The sequence below is a fragment of the Calidris pugnax genome, unplaced genomic scaffold (genome assembly GCF_001431845.1).
Source record: "Calidris pugnax isolate Ruff unplaced genomic scaffold, ASM143184v1 scaffold13, whole genome shotgun sequence".
NCBI lineage: Eukaryota > Metazoa > Chordata > Aves > Charadriiformes > Scolopacidae > Calidris > Calidris pugnax.
The window spans coordinates 21,209,560-21,229,507 of NW_015090810.1; the positions used below are offsets into that span (position 1 = coordinate 21,209,560).

The 19,948-nt window shown below is 35.7% G+C and overlaps 1 protein-coding gene across 1 annotated transcript in view; it reads right to left on the minus strand.

The window, feature by feature from the left end:
• Positions 1-3,044: 3,044 nt before the first annotated feature.
• SMCHD1 (structural maintenance of chromosomes flexible hinge domain containing 1) overlaps positions 3,045-19,948 on the minus strand; it is a 65,435-nt gene continuing 48,531 nt past the window's right edge. The window contains exons 37-48 of the mRNA XM_014938694.1: positions 19,633-19,785; positions 16,063-16,189; positions 15,797-15,916; positions 14,528-14,613; positions 12,928-13,050; positions 12,468-12,658; positions 11,544-11,653; positions 10,442-10,512; positions 8,598-8,769; positions 6,422-6,580; positions 5,593-5,710; positions 3,045-4,565 (exon numbers count right to left, since the gene is read on the minus strand). Coding sequence (XP_014794180.1) covers positions 4,454-4,565; positions 5,593-5,710; positions 6,422-6,580; positions 8,598-8,769; positions 10,442-10,512; positions 11,544-11,653; positions 12,468-12,658; positions 12,928-13,050; positions 14,528-14,613; positions 15,797-15,916; positions 16,063-16,189; positions 19,633-19,785 — 1,542 coding nt within the window. The 3' untranslated portion in view covers positions 3,045-4,453. The remainder of the gene's footprint in view (positions 4,566-5,592; positions 5,711-6,421; positions 6,581-8,597; positions 8,770-10,441; positions 10,513-11,543; positions 11,654-12,467; positions 12,659-12,927; positions 13,051-14,527; positions 14,614-15,796; positions 15,917-16,062; positions 16,190-19,632; positions 19,786-19,948) is intronic.

The window sequence follows — 19,948 nt, forward strand, 5'->3', positions numbered from 1 at the left end:
CTACCAACACGCTGCAACAGCAACACACCAGTACTTAGCAATTGACCCATCCCCGTTTTTACCAAAAAAACCTGCTGCAGCAGTTTGACTCAATAGACTTTTGTGTGTACCTTCAGGTCAATTCAGGCGTGGACGACAGAAGACAGAGTTGCTATACTGAGGCAGCTCTCTGTAGCCAATTTAGCTGCCCAAACCCCCAGTTGCAACAGAAACAGGCCTGATTTCAGCATGTGAGGCTTCCTGCATGTGTACCAGTCTTCAGTGTGTCTCCACTTCAGCAGCTCTGCTGTGATTTCTCATCACTGAGCTCTCTGTGGCATGTGTTACTGAAACTACCCTCACGACTGCTTCTGCCACAAGTCCCTAGCATTGTGAGGACTTCTAACCATCCCTTCTCACTTTTCACAAGCCATCCTCTGTCCTAGAATTGCCCCGGGACACTACTGAAGAAAAGAAGCTCTTGAGCAACTGGCAGAATGGCCTCCTCCATTGTTTCAGAAGAATTCTTTTCAGTGCATTCCGGGGCTGTCATGAATCTTCCTCTTGCACAACCAGCTCTTCCAGCTGGGGCTGAGATGGACCCCTATCTCTGACTTCAGACACAGCAGATCTTAATTTAGGTCGATATTCTACATTCTTTCAGCACTGAGGTATGTGCTAAAAGATCCTTAGAGTTAAAAAGCCCGGTTCTTAAAGGGAAGACAAAGCGGGACCACACCAGTCTGCCTTGCCCATTTATTATGAGTTAGTATTTAATTAAGTACTAATTTTATGATACTGCCATTTCATTACTATATTTTGGATCTAGTTATAAGAACACGATAAATTCAGGAGCTGTGTGTAATATGAAATGCTTGTTTTCACTAGCTGTTTACTGAAGAAAGTTAACAGCTTTTTGGGATCATTTCCTTTTAGCAAAGTAGCAGCAACTTTAAATTCAATAATTCAGGTTTTTATTCAGTAACTTTTTAAGCCACCATTTTTTTTTGGTGAAAAATGATGAATGAGAAATTCTTGGAGTTAGTTAATTGGTTCACCATTCTTCCAAACTTCTAAGTACATTGGGGGAAAATAAAGTAATTTTCCTGTTCTAGAAATTAGGCTTGAATGCAAGAATTTGTGTATTTTTTGTATGATACGGTTCACTTGATTTGCCAAAGTTACAGAATAAGGGATAAAAAGAGAGTGGATAAAAGGAAATGAGAGTCCACTAAATATCCTTCAAGCAACTAGAATGTAACATTCCTTTGCTAAAAAAATATTAATATTATATAATTTAGGCAAACATTCTTGGACTACGTTATTAGATGAAAAATAAATTAAAAGAAATCTTACATAATTTGTTCTGGTGTAAGACTGGGAAACAAATAGTTCTGGTGTTAAATATTGGCAAATTGAAGGAAGGTCTATTCTTTGCAGCCTATTTCTGTTGCAAATTGCGTATGTGCTTGATTCTGTGCATATAAACAGGACCTAAATGTTATAGACATAAACAGCGAGCTGCCAGCATATTACAAAATAATTACACACAAAGTAATGAGCTGGGATTTCTTTAGAGGCCTCAAATACTCAGTCCTATTAAAACTAGTGAGAGTTTTAAGAACCCGTTGGCATACATTAAACAGAGTAAAAATTGTGGAATTAATATATTTGCAAATTGAAGGTGCTTGTTGTTTGCCTCTAATAGCTGAAAAATTCCTTAGTTTTATACATAGGTTGGCTTAAAATAGGATAGCATTTAATTAGTTTATGTGCACAAATGTATATGCAAGTTTTGTTTGCTGAAGCTGAGACTGCTCTGTCCCTTGGAACCATTTCATTGCAGAGAAGAGAGGGAACCCAGGCAGAGACAGAGCATCTGTGTAGCTCAACTACATTGAGTCAACACTGTAGCCCTGTTGCAATTTTAAGCACTACCACAGTCACAGTGGGTGTGGAAGAGCCTGTTCATGGAAATACAGAATAGAAGAGGAATTATATGTATGCATATACATACCTTTGTGTGTGTATGCACATACACATGTCTATACTTTTTATGAAACTGAAATGATCCCTGTTGCTGAAGCCTGGGGAGATGATGTGGTGTGGCAGGAATGTCGAGATCACTGGATCCACCCTTTCCAGCAGCAGGCAGGCAGGGAGGCCAATAGCTACTTCATACTGAAAGATGCTTCATCAGAAACTAGCTACTGGGTCCCAGGCCCCAGCAAGAACCACCTCCTCTCAACATTTCCTCCACTGCCCTCCACCAGCCCCTCCTGGAATCAGTGGGGACTGATAGACATACACACCCCTAGTTCAGTCCCTGGTTTGCTCTGCTACAGAGTACAGAATGGATAAAGAGAAAAAATAACTGACACTTACCTTCAGAGCTTGAATGTTTTACCAGGACTAAAGCTGCTGAGCTAACCAGCTCTGCAAGGCAGTAACGTGCACTGAAATAACCTGCCATCACTTCACTGAAAAATCCTGAAAATTCCCTGGTGAGATTTCCTGAAATCTCTGCTAGCTATTGCACAACTCTGGAAACCATCCTTAATTTTCTCTTTGCTTCTTCCAGGAGGGAGATCCATCACATGGCACTGGGAGGACCTATACTGACTGCTGAAGGCAAGAGATGAGTTTCAAAAGGAAACATTTCTGCTAGAATAGGTATTTAATCAAATAGGATTCAAGGTCATCCAGAGGCCAAAGGCTGAGGCTAGGCAGATGTCAGAATAAAATAAATGCATTTAAAAGAAGTACTACCGAGTAACTCAGTGTGATGGGACAATTGCTTATGTGTCAAACCCTCCATTAGGGCTGCCTGGTTCAAGTCTTGATGTCTAAATTTAGAAAAATTTAGAAAAAGGGCTGATGCAGCGCTAGCATACTCTTTGGCTAGCATAGTCATTAAACTTCAATATATTTATTTTTTTTAAGAATAGGACAAACTGATGTCTAAAAAGACATTAAGACTTGAGGTTTTGAAGAACCTTCCACCAGAGAATGCATTCATTCAGAGAAATTTCATTTTATTAGAAATGTCATAGAAATGTGCACCAGTGACCAGCATTCTGAAACTTCCAGCAGGATGTATCATGTCTTTTGAAGTTTAAAGTCTCTTTTCAGAAAAGCTGTATATAAAATGCCCGTTGCTGAGTGAGTGTACATCAGTAGATTTGATACCCACATTCACTCCAAAGCCAAAATTCTTTGAGGCTGGTGTGAACCAACACGTCCACATCCTTGAACACCTTCTCCTGCTACGCTCTTTATCTACATAGCTTCAAATAATAGCTTTACACTGTCTCAAGCTTAGCTTTCTACTCTAGCCCTACCTTTTTCATCCAATCAAGCCTATTTCCAACTGCTCACTCTGACCCTGGCTGAAATTGTATCTTTAATCATGCCTGGTCTCAATTACTAAAATCCTTATGGTGCAGATAACTAGAGGTGATCTTTTTTTTTTTTGGTCTCATTTACCTGTTGACTACTTTCTCTAGAATTTTAAGACTCTGTTTTAAATTCTGTCCAGGTATCTACGGTTTCCCAAGACGACTATTTTACCTCCAACTTGTCTCCATTTCCAACTCTTAAAATGTATACACACAGTTCACGTGGAAGGATTTCCCTTTTTCCTTTGTGACATTACCGTTTCCTACTCAAATCCTTGTGTCACAGTTACGTTTTTGGTGTCAAGGACCAATTTTTGACCTGCTTAAGCAGCAAAGTCCTTTTGTGAGGGCTGTGGTAATACAGATGTTGAAATGTGGTTAGCATTGGTATGATATTAAATCTCATTTGCACCTCCCTGCCACTCTTCCACAATCCATAAAATAGCGAGCCTGTTACACTTTTCATACTCACATGTTACCACTTCGTTTTTTCCGTTGGAGCTCTCTGAAGGAGATCTCAATTCCCACGTCAACACCTTGGACGCAGCCTTAGCCACGGGATGGCTGGTAACTGTCTGAAGACTCCTGTGGTTACATCTCAGTACATCGCTGCTCCAACCTTCCCTTTTTAATTGGTATTACCTTGACAGCTTATCCATCAAAAAACAGCAGGCCAGAAAGTTCTCTTCCCCAAGACAGCCCAGGATGCTCTTTAAATTAAAATGTCATTTCATGGCACAATCTGTTGACTTACTACACTCGATTATACTGGAAGTGCTTTATACTGAAGCAGTTTTATTGAAAAGATTGATTTTTTTTTCATAAATAAAAAAGGATATATTTTAAACTTTTTTTCACACATGAACATAAAAACTCTGAAAGCTTTTAGAAATGAAAATTAACTATACAAAAATTAGGCTATCAATGTTAAATACTTAAATTTTTGTTCCTACTAACTGAAATACATTTATATCTTCTATCAGTATAAAAATCTTCATAGCAATGGGTAATACAACGTGAATATTTCCTTTAACCGAATGTATTCACATTTTCAATTTCCAGCAAGTCTCATCAGTCTATGCCTTTCTCTTTCGTGGAGGTCCATTAAGTTCTGAAGGGGGTATTTGCACTGTTTGTTGCTGCTGCTGCTGCTGCTTCTTTGCGGAAGAGGAGATCCATTCTTCTGAGCTAAACAAAAACATAGCATAGTACCTTATAAACAAAGCCCTTTTTAATATATGTATATGTGTCTTTTATTTATTTATTTTTTTTTATATATATATTTGATATAATTGATGTAAAGGCACAGAGCTCCCAGTAGTATAAATATTACAAACCCCATATTTGTGCACAGCATCTTATTCCGGTAAGTATTTTGTTAAAATGAGGAATAGCATCAGGCTAACATTAGACAGCTTAAATATATGCCCCTTGAGTTCTATATGTGGATAAAAAAATTAAAATAATAATAAAAAAAAATAACACAGAGACATAGTATTATAGTGAAAACTCATTCTGAGATTTACAGCATGCAACTGCACTCGACTTAAATAATCTCAAAAATGTGACCACAGTTCAGCAAAGACAATGATGCAGTCACGGAGAGAGACACGAGAAATGGAAAGGCCAGTTCCGCGTCATTGCAAAGATACAGACGTAGAGATTTCCCTTGTGTACAAATGCTCATTAGCCACAGAGGCAATGTAGAAGTAGATACACAGGTAAAGAGGTATCTGTGTTAAATACTTTACCACCAGCTCACCTCAGTTACTTCAAAAAAGTTATGTAAGAATGATTCCTTCTCTGCTCTGTCAGAATAATTAATTCTCTGTTCATCTGCCCAGTATTTGACATTGAACCTTAAAAGAGTTTACTGACCAAGCCATCTCAAATATTTCTGGGCTGTAACAGAGTTGAATATACCAGAAAATATGGGGAACACAAATGCACGAAGATGCCAATCAACCAGTTCATGAAGAGAAATAGAATTAGAATTAGCAAGCAAATCTTTATATCAAGCTTAAAGAACAGCAGAGACTTTAAAGGAAATAAAAAAATACTTTGAAAATCAGCCTTACGCTAACTCTACTCCTGGTTGGTTATTATATACAAGCAAAAATTAAAAAAAAAGAATCTTCTGTACAAAGAAACATACTAGTTTTTGCTTTGAATTCAGGATACGGGAAAGTAACAACTAGATTCAGAACAGACTTACCTATACAATCTTTTTCCTGTTTCTCTTCGCATTCTTTTGGGAGGGATGGGGGTGTCAGACATATCTAATATTACAGGCTGAGTTAATGATTCAGTGACTCTATCTGATGGAGTCATACCTATGAAAAAGTTGCAAGTAAGAACATATTAAAAAAAAATATTATCCATACTAGTTATAAATGGACCCTGTAACAGGAGTGTTAAACCTTTGAAGTACGGCTTTTAGGTATGTCATAAATTTTATAGTTACCTCATGTCTGACACTGACTTCAAAGATGATAGGTAACAACATTTGCTTTATTTACAGTTGTCAACAAGAAAATGTTGGGTTTTAAAATATATTTTGAAATACCGTAAGTTATGTGATATTGACATAAAAACATTTCTAGGAAAAACTATCCTTGCAGAATTAGGGGTGTTTCTTTTTATAGTACAATGTTTTGATTGCGTTTCCTTAGCAAAAGCAATTCAGCTCTTTACTACACAGTCGTTTCAAAAAAGAATGTCAATGTTCTCTGCCGCTGGGCGAGCCAGACTAACAGTTATATAATCTCCTATTAGTGAGATCATAGTTTCATGTTCACAAGATACTAACTGACCACATTTTTATTATCCGAATGGGCAGTGCTGGCGTAGGCAATATCCACAGCATCATACTACATACAGTTTCTCTGTTCTGTCCCTAAAATGAGACATCTCTAAGCTCAAAATTAATTTTAACAATCATCCTTCATAGCTTGAAGTAGTTAGTTTGTAACAGTAGAATACATCTGGATGCAGTTAACAGTTCTCCTCCTTTAGGACATGAAAAATATAATACAATGACCTACCCAATTTTTGTTCTATTAGCTTGAGGCTTTTCTCTTGTTCAGCAAGTTCCCGTTTTTTCTTTTGCATTTCTGGAGTGTTCAGTGACTGCAATTGTAACTCCAGGTCCTTATTCACATTATCAAGTTTCACCACTGCTGCACGGTATTGCTGAAGAAGATCTAATTGAAGAATAAAATAATACACAAAATAAATACACAAAAATAACACAAAACAGTAAATAAATGGTCATTTTTAGTTTGAAGGCTACCAAATACAATCCAGACGACGTGTAAGACTCACAGGAAAACGTATCTTTCAAAAGCACTACTTACAAAAACCCACCCAAACTTCTAGTGGACTAGTGGCTGTTCTTAAAATTACTGTAAAGACAGACTGAAAAAAAAATAATAAGCACATCCAATATTTTGATTTCTCTTTTCTTTTTGAGCCTGTATCTTAGGTCACAGTAAAGTACCAGTGAACTCTGAAAATGACACGGCAAATAGGTATATCTTGACACATCTTGTCACTTGCATGCTCCAAACTGAATCCTCTACTTTGATGCCACTAAAATGTGCTTGTAGTTGTTTCGCTGAAGCTTGTACTACTGGCCTGAATTCTAGTCCACCTTGTGGAAAAAGACAACATTTACTGAGTTTCACTTTGCCCCACCTATGAATATTTAAACAAGGGAATATTTTGCTGACAAACTTTGCTTCTCTTTTAACATATGAGATGAAGAATTTTTCTCTGTCCAGGCATTAAATTAATGTCAAATAATAAAGAAAGAGTTCAAGCATGTTAGCCCAGGCTCATTCTTTTTACTTTGTGGTGGATACAAGGTAGCTTGCACAAAGCGTAACTGAACACTAAATTACCTCACATTCGCCACAGGGTGAAAGTGTTCACATAGTTACTGCAGATTGACAAAAGGCACCGTAAATTCTTAGTATGATATATTTTAGAAGTACCTTGTCAGTGTAATCACAGTTTAAGTAACTACTTTCCTTTTATGCTATAAAGATAGAAGAAGAGCAAGTCACAACTACTGTTAAGGCTGAAATTCAGTTCAAAACAAGTCTTGTGTAATGAGGTGCTGTCCTTTATATGGAATTTCACTATTATTTTCCTGAAATGTCTAGTAATTATCCAAGTGAAATGAAAATATGCCCTTTTCGTCTACCATGAGTGTTCCTATACTAAATTATAGACAATTCCAATTTAATACACACTGGGTAATAACTGAGTACAACAATTGAAAATGTGTTGACAGACAAATATAAAGTATGCTAAATCCAGCATATTTCAGTCTGTAGTTGAAATGCTTACTATGTTTTTCCTAAATGAAATATATTTTTACTAAAATACCTAGGAAAGATCTTTTTAGTCTTTTTTCTCCCTCAACTGGTCAATGTTATGTACTTTGCCCATATATAAGGCTACTCCAGTAGGTGTGTTCTGTCTCTCGTCGTCTCCTTGCCCCTCTCCATTACACATTTCTAGGAATACTGTCATGAAAAAACTTCGTGTTCTTAAATACATAATTTTCAAAAGAAAGGACAATCTTATTTGTACATAAGACTTTTCAATGTTTTATAAAAGTCAGGTCAGCTGTTACATGTCAGAAACTGCCATCTTTTAACTTCATTTATAACCTTTATTCTGAAGGGAAGAATCTAAGCACATAATAAAATGTAAGTGATCCCACAGGAAATATAAGGTGTCTTCTTGTTAGGGAAATAACAAAGATGTTTGCATGACTGATGAGAACAGAAACTTTTCTGCCACTATTTAGAGTTTACTTGCACAGTAAGAAATTCTGAACTGATGTATGGTGCTTCTGGACAAGAAAGACCTGAAACTTCTGTTTTTCAAGGATGCTGGAATTATATCAGCTCAAGCTTCTCATTCCTGCTGTTTGAATGATTACCACCGATTATAGTTTTTCTTTAATAAGACTAAGAAAAAGGGGGAATATCTCATCATTATTATTTTTTCTTTCAGGAAATCTAATAGCCATAGCTTTTAAGACAAGGCAAATTCTCAAATAGGACATTGTACAGGTCACATTTATTCACGTGAAATAACTTCATGCTAAACTGTAGTTTTCCTTTTTATATTGCATAAAAGAATAACAAACATAGGCAAGCAATTTATTTTTGGAAGTTCTGTATTTTCATGACTTCATTAACCCACCTATCTGTCCAGAGAAAGTAGCGTAAAGTTCCGGTAGGGGTGCTCCAAATACCATTCCTCTAAGTTTGTCCATTGGAGGAGCTTTATTCTGAAGGCCTCCAAATTTTCCATTGCTGCGAATCCTGTCTCCTTCCCGTGTCAGCAAAGTAGGGCAATGTGTAATTTTTACAACCTACACGGGTATTAAAAATTGATACTAAATTAGTAACTCCATGGAAAAAAATAATCTAAGTTTTCAGCAATGATGTTGTGAAACTTTGCATCTTTGAACTACGATGCTGCTTCTTCTCTAATAAGAAAATAATTTATGAAATTACATCTTATGACTTTTGCTTTCAAGTAACAGAATACATATATTAAAATTAAACAGTATTGCTGATAATTATGAACACTAAATTTTGGTTTTTTTTTTTTTGTGTCCTCAGATTTTAACAGAAGTCTGGGGACAGAATTTCGATCTATACTGGGAAAAAGCTAATTATTGACATACACTATGAAGTAATGGCAATAAATATTAGTGATAAAAAATGTGAGCACTTATTCAATTATTTGGTGAAGATATCTTTTTTTAAAAAATGCACAAGACTTAAAGCATCTAAAATCCAAGAGATTTATTTCTTATTAACATATTCAATGAAACTTCTACGTAGTTGATGAAATTGACGTGTGGTGGGTGAAAGAAACGAATGGGGTGACTGACTAACCAAGTGCAATGATCCAGATCTCATTTTGAGAAATGACTACATATACAAACTCCTTTTCTTGAACAGACACAGATGGTCTCTCTCCTGACACTGATTAACAGGTGAGATCTGGCACTCCTAGCTCTGCTGTTTGATTTTGCAGTTAAAAAAATGTGCTTTTTGATGAAAGAAGCCCATACAGTCATCAAAGTTGAAAAACGGTAGCTATTTGCTCACTTGATGAACACGTGAGATGGTTGTAACACATGATGAAAATCAAAATATTTATGTCAATCATCTAGTTTTTACTATGACTACATCCATATTTCTGAGACATTCTTTGGAAACTTTCAAGACAGTCCTTGTTATAGCTAACCTATAAAAAGGGAATGAAATCATCAAGTAAAAGAACTGGCCAGGCCCAAAGCACAGAGCAGGAAATCTGAGATGCACTGACTGTGAAAGAATGAAACAGGTAACCAATTTTAGATGCCACTAGAGGTTCCTTTTTAACTTGATGTTCTCTTAAGAATCACCTTGCAGTACAATTTCTTATAATTCTGGAGAGGGAAAAAATGAGACTATCCAGCCCCAAGAGCTTAATGTTTCATCAGTACAGTTTTACATTCTTATGCTGAATCATTATTTCAGTTCTAACAACCCCATAAGCTGAAACAGAACGTGTCCAGTGTCAAGCTTTCCTCAGAGACTCATCTGCTAAAATGCGTCCCATTAAACTTAAACAAAACGGGCTGCAGAAAGGTGTATTAAGTTTCACATCAAGATCTTAAGTCATTTTAGTGGATCTGAAATTTCATCATGTGCCTCAGACTCTTTTGTTTTATTATATATACAAAGATTGGAAAGTACTCAAGAATTTGCATTTAACACTAACAGCAAAACTACAAATGTTTGCCTGTAAACACAAGGGCCCATGCTTCATGGCACCATTTGCATAATGGAATTTGTTGAATGGAGGTAATTTTGTCAGTGCCAATAACAGAGATTCCAGTTACTGTGAAGTGCATCGAGGCTTCAAGACAATAAGCACGCTTACAGCTAATGCAGCGTTCTTCTTAGCAATTATTCCAGGTTTGTACTGTATTAAATATGTATGCAATATCTTTGTTATAAAAAGTAACAAGAATAATTGAAACATACCTCTTTTCTGTAATGGTTGGCAGCATTCAAGTTATCTATAATGATAGTGTCCCCCAAGAGCATCCCAAACACTGAAAAATATTTTTTTTTGAACCATGAGAATTCTCAGCAGCAAAATAACTTCAGTTTTGAAAAATCAATTCTGAGGCATCATTATTACAGCTTTTCAAACAAGTGCAAGGGGAATAGCATGTCCATTACCATTTTTCAATGAAATTTTATTTTGAGATTGAAATAAACATACAGTCTTCTGTTTTCACCAAAGAATTCACCAAGAAAAAAATTTAGTATTATCGCATAATTGACTATTTTCCACCAAAGCACTCTCCTGATATCTTGTATTTACATCTATGAAGACACACATAATAAAATGACAAATTTTAGGAAATTATAAAAAAAGCTAATTTTTTATGTATGTTTTGAATTGTATTCTTTTTCTTAATAGTAAATGGGATATCAAAGAAAAAAACCCATTCTGAGTTTAAAACATTTCTTCTGCTAATAAAGCACCTTTCTCTACAAAGTATAACTTGATGTAGCCTTGCACGAGATATGTCAAACAACGCTGTTTTTAAATTCCTACAAGGGACTGAAGAAGAATTTATAGTTAAAAGTCTCTGACAGTACCTAACTTTCTGAAAATAAACTGGACTAAAATTTGGTTTTTTATTAACAGTAGAGAGAAACATTTCAGTACTAAGAAGTTGTGAAGTAAAATGAAAAAAATCATTCAACTAATTACAGATTCCAACTCTCCATATAAAGGAGCAGTCTACTTAATTTAAGAAAAAGTGTAGGAAAAGGTAGGTGCTGCTATGTTGTTAGCAACAGTAAGAGGATAATGGTCTCCTAAACTGAAATCTACTTACTATTTAAGCATAACATACATAGTCACCTCTTATAGTCTCAGTCTGAGTACATAAATCTATGCAGTACACATTTTTGAGAGAAAGAGGACTGGAAAAAGAGCCTAGCAAAGGCAGTAACGTCTGCAATATCAAAATATAAAACTAATGCCATGATTGTCAGTTTCTGCTTACGAGAGCTTGGGAATAAGATAATGCTGAAAGAAGTTATGAACAATGCCTTTAATATCACTTACCTGTTTGACAGTGCTCTACATTATCTGGAAATGTTAACAGATCTCTGGCAAATACAGGATTTCCAACAGGTTTGAAGCAGACTTTTCCATTTCTTAAGTGAGGTAAGGGCCTAGTTAATGAAAGAGGAGAGTGAGGGAGAAAAAAAAAAAAGAGAAAAAAGTAATTTGTCCATGTCCTTATTTCATTATTACTTCTGACAATCTAGTCAGAAATCTCAAACTGAATTGAATGCATCTTAACACTTCCACATTAGGTGTTAAATGATCCCAACTTGATCTGAAATGCCAGTTATATTACAGATGCTTTGGTGAAACAGTTATTTCTAATGAGACATATACCCAACAAATTCATATGACTTTTTTTATGGACAAGTTTTAATGCACTATCTTATAAAACCCATGATTTTGGACATTATACATACATCTGCACCTCCTATCTTTTCTAAAAAGAATTCTTTATGAAATTAGCAGTCATCTTCGTATGCAAATTATTTTCAGGCACAGAATTATTATATTTTCCTTTATCTTCCAGGAAACCAAAACAGCAAAACAAATTTCTATTACTACAGATGATTTTAGAGAATGTACTCCGCAAATTGATTTTTAAAAAAGTTAGAATTTGATTTTAAGCACTAGAATTATTAAAAAAAAAAGTTTCTGGTCCAGAAAACACACAGAAGTAAAAAAATGGCAAATAGTCTTATCTTTCTAACAGAAACTTCCTATTAAATAAAGAACACACAGCAGTTAATGATATAAAGCTATAATTTCAGCTAACATTTCAAGTGAATTTACTGTTGCCATAATCATGAAGCCAGACATTTTATACTTTGAATCTTTAACAGGTGTAAAGTTTAATAAATAAATAAAAAGTTGAAGAAGTATGTAATACAAATACAGAAGTTTAATTGTGTTTTTCTCTACCTGTTCCAATCAGGGAGTGTCTTCTTGTAAATAGAATCAAGGGGTAACACTTGTTGTCGACCTTGAGTTTCATCAAAAATAGAACGAGCGGCTTCAGTGGTCAGTGTGACCACACAGTCCATGTCGCTTGCCAAATGCCAAGAGATAACTTTTGCTGCTTCGTTATCCTCAATTTGTGCTAAATGTGCAATCTGTACCATAGAAGTTACAACAGTCAACATAGAACCAAAGACCACCTCCCCTTTTCACAGTAATCACAATCACCCTGCAACTTTAATCAGACATTTAATTCCTCTGTTGATGGGTCTCTTAGAAGAGCTGGTTATCTGATGGGTTGAGAATGCTATCTTCTTTTTAAAGCTTCTCAAAAATTACTTGAATATTCAGTTGGCTAATTTTTCATCACTACCATTTCCTGGAACCAATAAAACTCATTTGAAGTCTCTGAGAGAAAACTCACCTTGCCTAGAATATCCTGGTTGCCTTTTGGATAGTTTGGGAGGGTACAAGTTCGCCTTGGCTTTTTCATTACTCCTTCTTGATCCAACATCTTTTGTTTTATAAGAGAATCCACAAACTGAAGCTGAGAATTGAAATTTAAAGTTAGGAAGCATATATCACTAGGCCAAGCTCTAGAAGTAGTTACTTTACCTGCTGTCAATAAAGTTCCTAACAAAAAACATTCAATAATGTGAAGCAGACTTAATATAAAGGGGACCACTGCATATAATCTCAGAGGAGCACAAAAGGAGGCACACTGCAATTGTGACTATGAACTTTTTTATTAAAGATTTTCAAGAAACTTTTTGCAAAGAACTACCAGACCTTGATTAAATCCAAAACCAAAGAAAGTTTAAATCAGTAGGAAAAGGCAACCACAAATGTACAAAAAAGGTACCAATTCAGAAAGGGACCATATCCAGGACAGAAAAATTTAGCCAGCAGGGGAAACTTGGATATCATGATTACAGAACGAGCATAATTAAATTCTACTGATTTGTGACTAATGACTGTAACACTCGTTTTTATTTGATTTAAAGATAGCTGATAATTTCCTTTTTTTTTTTTTTCCAAAAATGCTTGTAGTTTGAAAATTTTCTTTAAAAAATGTCTTTAAAATATATTTGGATCTTTACAGGAAATTAGCAATGGGTTACATTGCTCTGACTCTTCCAAACTTACGTTTATACCAATGTTGGTAGTAACCTATGAAACTCTCTAATTATCTGAAAAGAAGTTTTTTCTTTTGATCTACTTATGCCAGAATATATCCAGTGTTTACTGATCTGCCTGCCCATTATTAAAACTAGCAGTACCAGTAACACAACTGGCAACCTTAGCATAAAGGCGAAAATAAGATCAGGATATAACAGGGAAGTTTTTCTTATTTCTCTAGCAGTTTCTTTAGGAGATAGTCACGCTAGCAGAACAGTAAAAAAAAAATTAAAAAATTAAGTTTGGCATTGATCCACAAATTTTCCTCATGGTTTAAATTATCAGAGTTTCAGTAACAGGAGCTTGTGTATATAGAATCATAGAATGGTTAGAGTTGGAAGGGACCTTAAAGATCACTGAGTTCCAACCCCCTGCCATGGGCAGGAACACCTCCCACCAGACCAGGTTGCTCAAAGCCCCATCCAGCCTGGCTTTGAACGCTTCCAGGGATGGGGCATCCACAACTTCTCTAGGCAACCTGTTCCAACGTCTCACCACCCTCACAGTGAAGAGTTTCCTTCTAGTATCTAATCTAAATCTCCCCTCTTTCAATTTAAACCCACCACCCTTTGTCCTATCACTACATTCCCTTATCAAGAGTCCCTCCCCGTCTCCCCTGTAGGCCTCCTTCAGGTACTGGAAGTCCATTATAAGGTCTCCCTGAAGCCTTCTCTTCTCTAGGCTGAACAACCCCAACTGTCTCAGCCCATCTTCACAGGAGAGGTTCTCCAGCCTCTGATCGTATACCAGTGTGATTCAATAATGTTATATAATTTTATCAATTTCATATTAAGATTAGATTTATTTTTAAGATGCTAGGGAGTTTATTAAGGAATAAAACATACTTTGTTTATCTGTGGTATTTCAATTTGGTGCTTTTTCAGTTCATTCTTCAGATGAGTTTCTCTTGTTTCAGCTTCTTTAACCTGACCTGAAACCAGTAAAACCAACAGAAAGTAAGGAAATATGAGAAAGCAACAGAACATTTCTTATGGAATTTCTTACAACTTTTCAGAATTATGCCACCCACAGCGTTGGTATCTATGTCTCAATTTCAGCACAGAATATAAGGATTTGTCCCCAAAGATCTTGTGATTTGTCCAGCTTCTAAGCTATTTCAGTGGCTGCCATCTCTTTCAGCTTCAGGAAGCAACGGGGCTAGTCCCTAGATCAGTCTGAGAATAATGTAAGCTCTTCTTTCTTTTCATCCTCAATTATCTTTCCAAATGGTTCTCCAACAGTGAATTGGCAAGAGGGAAAGCAAGAGAGGTAGCTGACACTACCCTCTTTTGTCTTTCATATGGGACACCAGTTTCTGGACACTATTTCCTCAACTCTCATGTCTGAATTGAAGCAATTATGAAAACAAATCAGTAAACATGTGAATTGCTTCCCACTCTCTCTATTGAAACAGGTTTATATTTGGAAATACTATTTAAGCATAAATTATAATTTTGTGCTGTAACTCACTCTCTAGAGATCTGCAAAAATTTGCAAATATGAAAAAAGACTTCTTGTGTTTCACATTGGAATTCAGGAATTTGCATCCATAGTAGAAACATGCAGTGAGCAAATAACAGAAACATAGCCCTGAACTATAATTGCAAGAAACAGCAGCATCTTCTAATTCCAGCATGCTTTATTTACATTTAGTGATTACTTAAAATAAAAATTCAAAATGCATCTCTTAAGAGATATCTTCTGATCAACAGATAGGATAATTTAAACACAAAAATAATGCAAGGAAATAATTTCCTTCTTCTTTCCCCATTCCCATAAACAACTGCCCTCACACATCCATTGCAAAGAACGGAGTGCAGGGCAGTCATGGGAAAAAAGAATCAGACCACCAACTTCAATGTTTTATTCCTCCTTTTGACAGTTCTGACATAAAACATCCTTACCTCAAATCAAGATCCTTTTTAGGTGTGTTCATCCAAATACCCAGATGCTTCCCTGCTAAGGCAAAGATATACTCCTTTCCTCTCCCCTCCAATTACTGTTCCTCATAATTTCAATATCAGTTTTTCTCCCTCTCTATATTCTCAAAACTATTGAAGGAAAAATAAAGTTTAATTCCCAGGAAATGTATTCATATATTTGATTGAACTTACATTTCATTTCATTTACAAGCTGATTAGTAGTATCAAACCAATTTCTGTAAACACCTATGGACTGAGATAATTGGTCTCTCTCCTTTGTAAGTGTTGCCATCTGTTGCTGCTTCTTGAAATCTACAGAAATAAATATAACATACTTAGTTGGCTTAAACATCAGCAAAAAATCTATTAAGCTATTACACAGTTCTGAAGAAATTTTATGGACCTAAAAATAGCTGATTCTAAGGAAAAGCAAGCATTTTAGAGTAATTAAAACATACCATTGTAAAACATAAATGACAGACGGTATGGTTCCAAAGGTTTTTTCAAACCTGGCAGATCTGGCTCAAATACAAGAACATATTCAGTGCTATCTCTTCCAGGACTGTTTTCAGCCAGCACTAGATTCTAATCAAACAAAGAAATAAACATAAGTTTATATTCACACTTGAGGTAACACACAAAATAAAATCAACAATACTAAATCTTGTACAGTTACCTAACACACGATGTCTATGCAATATTACTACAGTTTTAAGTATTGGCCTGGAAATGCCTTTTATATGTAACAAAAAGAAGTAAAATACAAACATTTAGCAGTAATTATTCAATTATTTAAGAATTAAGATTGTCATTTTACCTGTTTAAAGAATCTTATTATTTTTGGCTTTATATTTTATAGAAGAGACAAATGCCTAGAAAAAAATATTTTCTGCACTGTCCCCAAAAGCAAGATTTCCTTGGATATACTTCATTCAGCATGTGAGCAAATGCAAACGGAACATTAAAAAGAAAGACTCAATGCATAAACACAGAGAAAGAAAATCAAACTATTCCCACTGCTGAGTTAAAGTTACTGCTGTTACCATGGAATTAGACAGCAGGTCCCAAATGAATGAACAATATATATCCAAACACTAACACGAACATCCCTTTTGTTATCAATTCCTTATTGAAAAGACAAACTAAATCCTTCTCCTTTCTTCACGAACACAGGAAGTAGTATAAAACCATAAAGAATGGTTAACAGAAATAAAATTAGTATAGGTAATATCTAAATGTGCTGTTACTTTGGGAAAGGTATCATGCATAAAATGAATAATGCTTATAATAAAACTCATACTGTTTCCACCTTTAACATGTAGAAATTGCTACTCAACTGGCCAAATCAAGAGAGGTGGTTGCAGCCTAAAAGAAGAGATAGATATATAACCTTCAAAGATCGTCTTCATGGCTTTCAAAAATATTGCAGCTACATATTTAATCAGGAGAAATCTGTAGTAGAAATATCTTTTCCTTAGGAAGTTTACACTAATAAAAATCTAAACATTTTTCTTCATTAAACAAGTGTATTCCTAAACATCAGTGTAAGGGTAAACATGTCATATTATCTATCAGTTTCATTACATTGATGCTAATTGCACATGATCATATTTACAAACAAGATCAAACAATTTCAAGATACTTGAAAAAACTCTAGCTTGTCCCCTCCCCATTAGGGAGCCATATGAAAAGTACTTTGCATCACAATTAACAAATCCTTTCCACGTGAGCTTTGTCAGTTGTCTGAAGTCAGAGAAGTCAGTATAAACTAGACAACTGAAAACTGCCCAGAGAGAGGAAGAGATATGGGATTTACTGAAATGAAATTACTCCCTAAGGAAGACCAAGGAACACAACTTACTGTCAAAAGCAGTAGAATCTCATCAGTTCACACTAATGAGAAAGCAGAAGAGCACAACCCCGTCCCGCTCCCCAACAAACCAGGAATAGTAGAAAGAAAAAGCTTCTGCTTAAGAAAAGCCAAAACAATCCAAACAAAAAACCCACTCAAACGTGCCTCCCCCTGCTTCCCCCCACTCCCCATTACGTAGGTTGTTAGCTTAGTCACTGAAGCAAGACAGGAGCAGTAAGGTCACAATGGCTCAACAGCAGGTTACAAGAACATGGAGATGAAAATATTATTATTTCTGCATTGGTGAGGAGTCTGAGAAATTATCCAGTAATTTTATTTGATCTTCCAGAGTTCAAATAAAGGGGTTGTTACTCCCCTCAACAGTATGAAGTTTTAAACATCTGTTCAAATTTCTACCACAGGTGTAAACATAACATTTGTGGAGAAAAGCACTGTTTCATTAGACCAGTGGTTATAGCTGACCTCTTACCTCTATTTTGCATTTTTTCCCATCCCTGAGAAAAATGTGTTCACAAACCAATTAATTTGTTACTCCTGAAACATGGTTGGGGAGCAAGAGAAACTCAGAGTGCACCGTAAATCAATCAGTATATTAATTTTATCTGATATCTCGATTCAGTCCATGCATTTTATTTTTCTAGCTTGCTTTTCGTACATGTTTTGTCACTTTTCCTTACTGATCAGAGTAGACTAGAGTTTGACAGATTCCTCAGTGAAAAGTGTTTGCCCACATTAACTGGATGTTTCTGTCCTTGACTGTTATCGACACAGAATTATTTATGCTGTGTTATGAAGAATCAGCTATGTAGTTCCGTAAAAGCAGCTGAGGTACTGAATAAAATATATTACGAAGAAGTTTGAATGTAGGATCTGTAGATTTTAGTGATTCTACTGGAGTCTTATTGTGGCAATGTCCAAGATGCACTGGGAGATTTTCTATTTGTTGCTAAAGTAGTGTCTGCCTCCACCCGGCACATGCTGGTGCTGGTTTGCTGGGAAGCTGCTTCCAATGAATGAGGTAGAAAAGGTGCCTGAGAAAACGTCTTTAACAAGTTGGATCCTCCTTCTAACTGTGTGAAGATTTCCATAGATTTCAGGCTAGTAAAACATGTGCCAACCAGAGGAACCAAATGAAGTAGGGGTATGCTTTTGCTCTGCAGCTCTTATACGATATTTCAGCAACTTAAAAAAAAATATCTATATATACATATTTTACCATGTGAATAGACCTATTGACTGAAGTTCTCTGTAGACTTTAAAGAGAGATATTGTGATATTGTGACCATTCCACTTGGAACAAATATGTGGCTCTACACTCAGCTGGGGTTTTTTGGGGGTGTTTTGAACAGTTTCTGGTTTTGTGCATGTTTTAACTTGTGTCTTTTATAGTATACTTTGTAACAACTGTTACAACTGGAGCTCACAGATTTTAAAAATTCAATCCGTATTTGATGAAGAAAAAGTGATTGCGATGAGGTGACTACCACATGCAGTACTTTTAGAGGTAAGCATGATGCTACAGCCAGATATTCAAACTGAAATAAGGCAAGGGTTTTTAACAGTTAATGGCACTAGTGACTAATTAAGTGAAGCGTAAAGAGAAGTGGTAGTTTTATCTTTAATTCTTCATATATACAAAGTATATTTAAGCTCAGCTAACTTGACAAAATGTAAAGAGAACCTGGTAAAATTTAATTACATACATACGAAGAGGTCAGACTCAACCATCTTATGATATTACAGACAGATACTATAGTTTTTATTTTATAACTAAAAATGTAAAATACTGCTAATATTAATGGTTTAACTGAAAATTGGTGAAGCGTTATTTACACGTGAAATTCAAATGAAGTAAAGACTTATCCTGGATCACCCTGTATGTCCCAGTCCCTAACTGAGTTTCTGAATGTAGTTATAAACTTCCATCGCTTGGCAAGGATAACTAGTTTAAAGCATGTCTTTCCTTCAGCTTTTCTAAAAATCAGCAGCCAAACAAAGAAGAAATAATTTTTTTAGTCATCACTAAGGGTAGGTTACAATACACACTAACCCTCCGCAAAACACAACAAGGTGTAAGATCAACTTTGAAACTGTAGAAAATAGACCTTATATTAGATTGGTTGCTCGTGGAGCTGTGTATTTCAGCCACACTTACAATTTCAGCTGATCCTCTGTCAAATGGAAACTCAATTGTACTGACTTTCCCCTGAAACTGTGGGATCTCTATATCTTCATCTTCATAGGGGCTCTTAATTTTTGCTATTATTCTGCCAACTAGATCAATTCCAGTGCGGTTGTTGTATTCATCCTGGAAGTGAAAAAAAAAAAAGTTAGTTTGGAACACGAAACAAAATAAGCAATCCATTTATAGACTGCACCGGGTTTGTGTGGCAAGGTGCTGGCTGCAGGGACCTCTGTGAGGAAAGGCCGGGGTTGCCCTGTGGTGGACATGGCTGGTGCCAGCTGGCTCC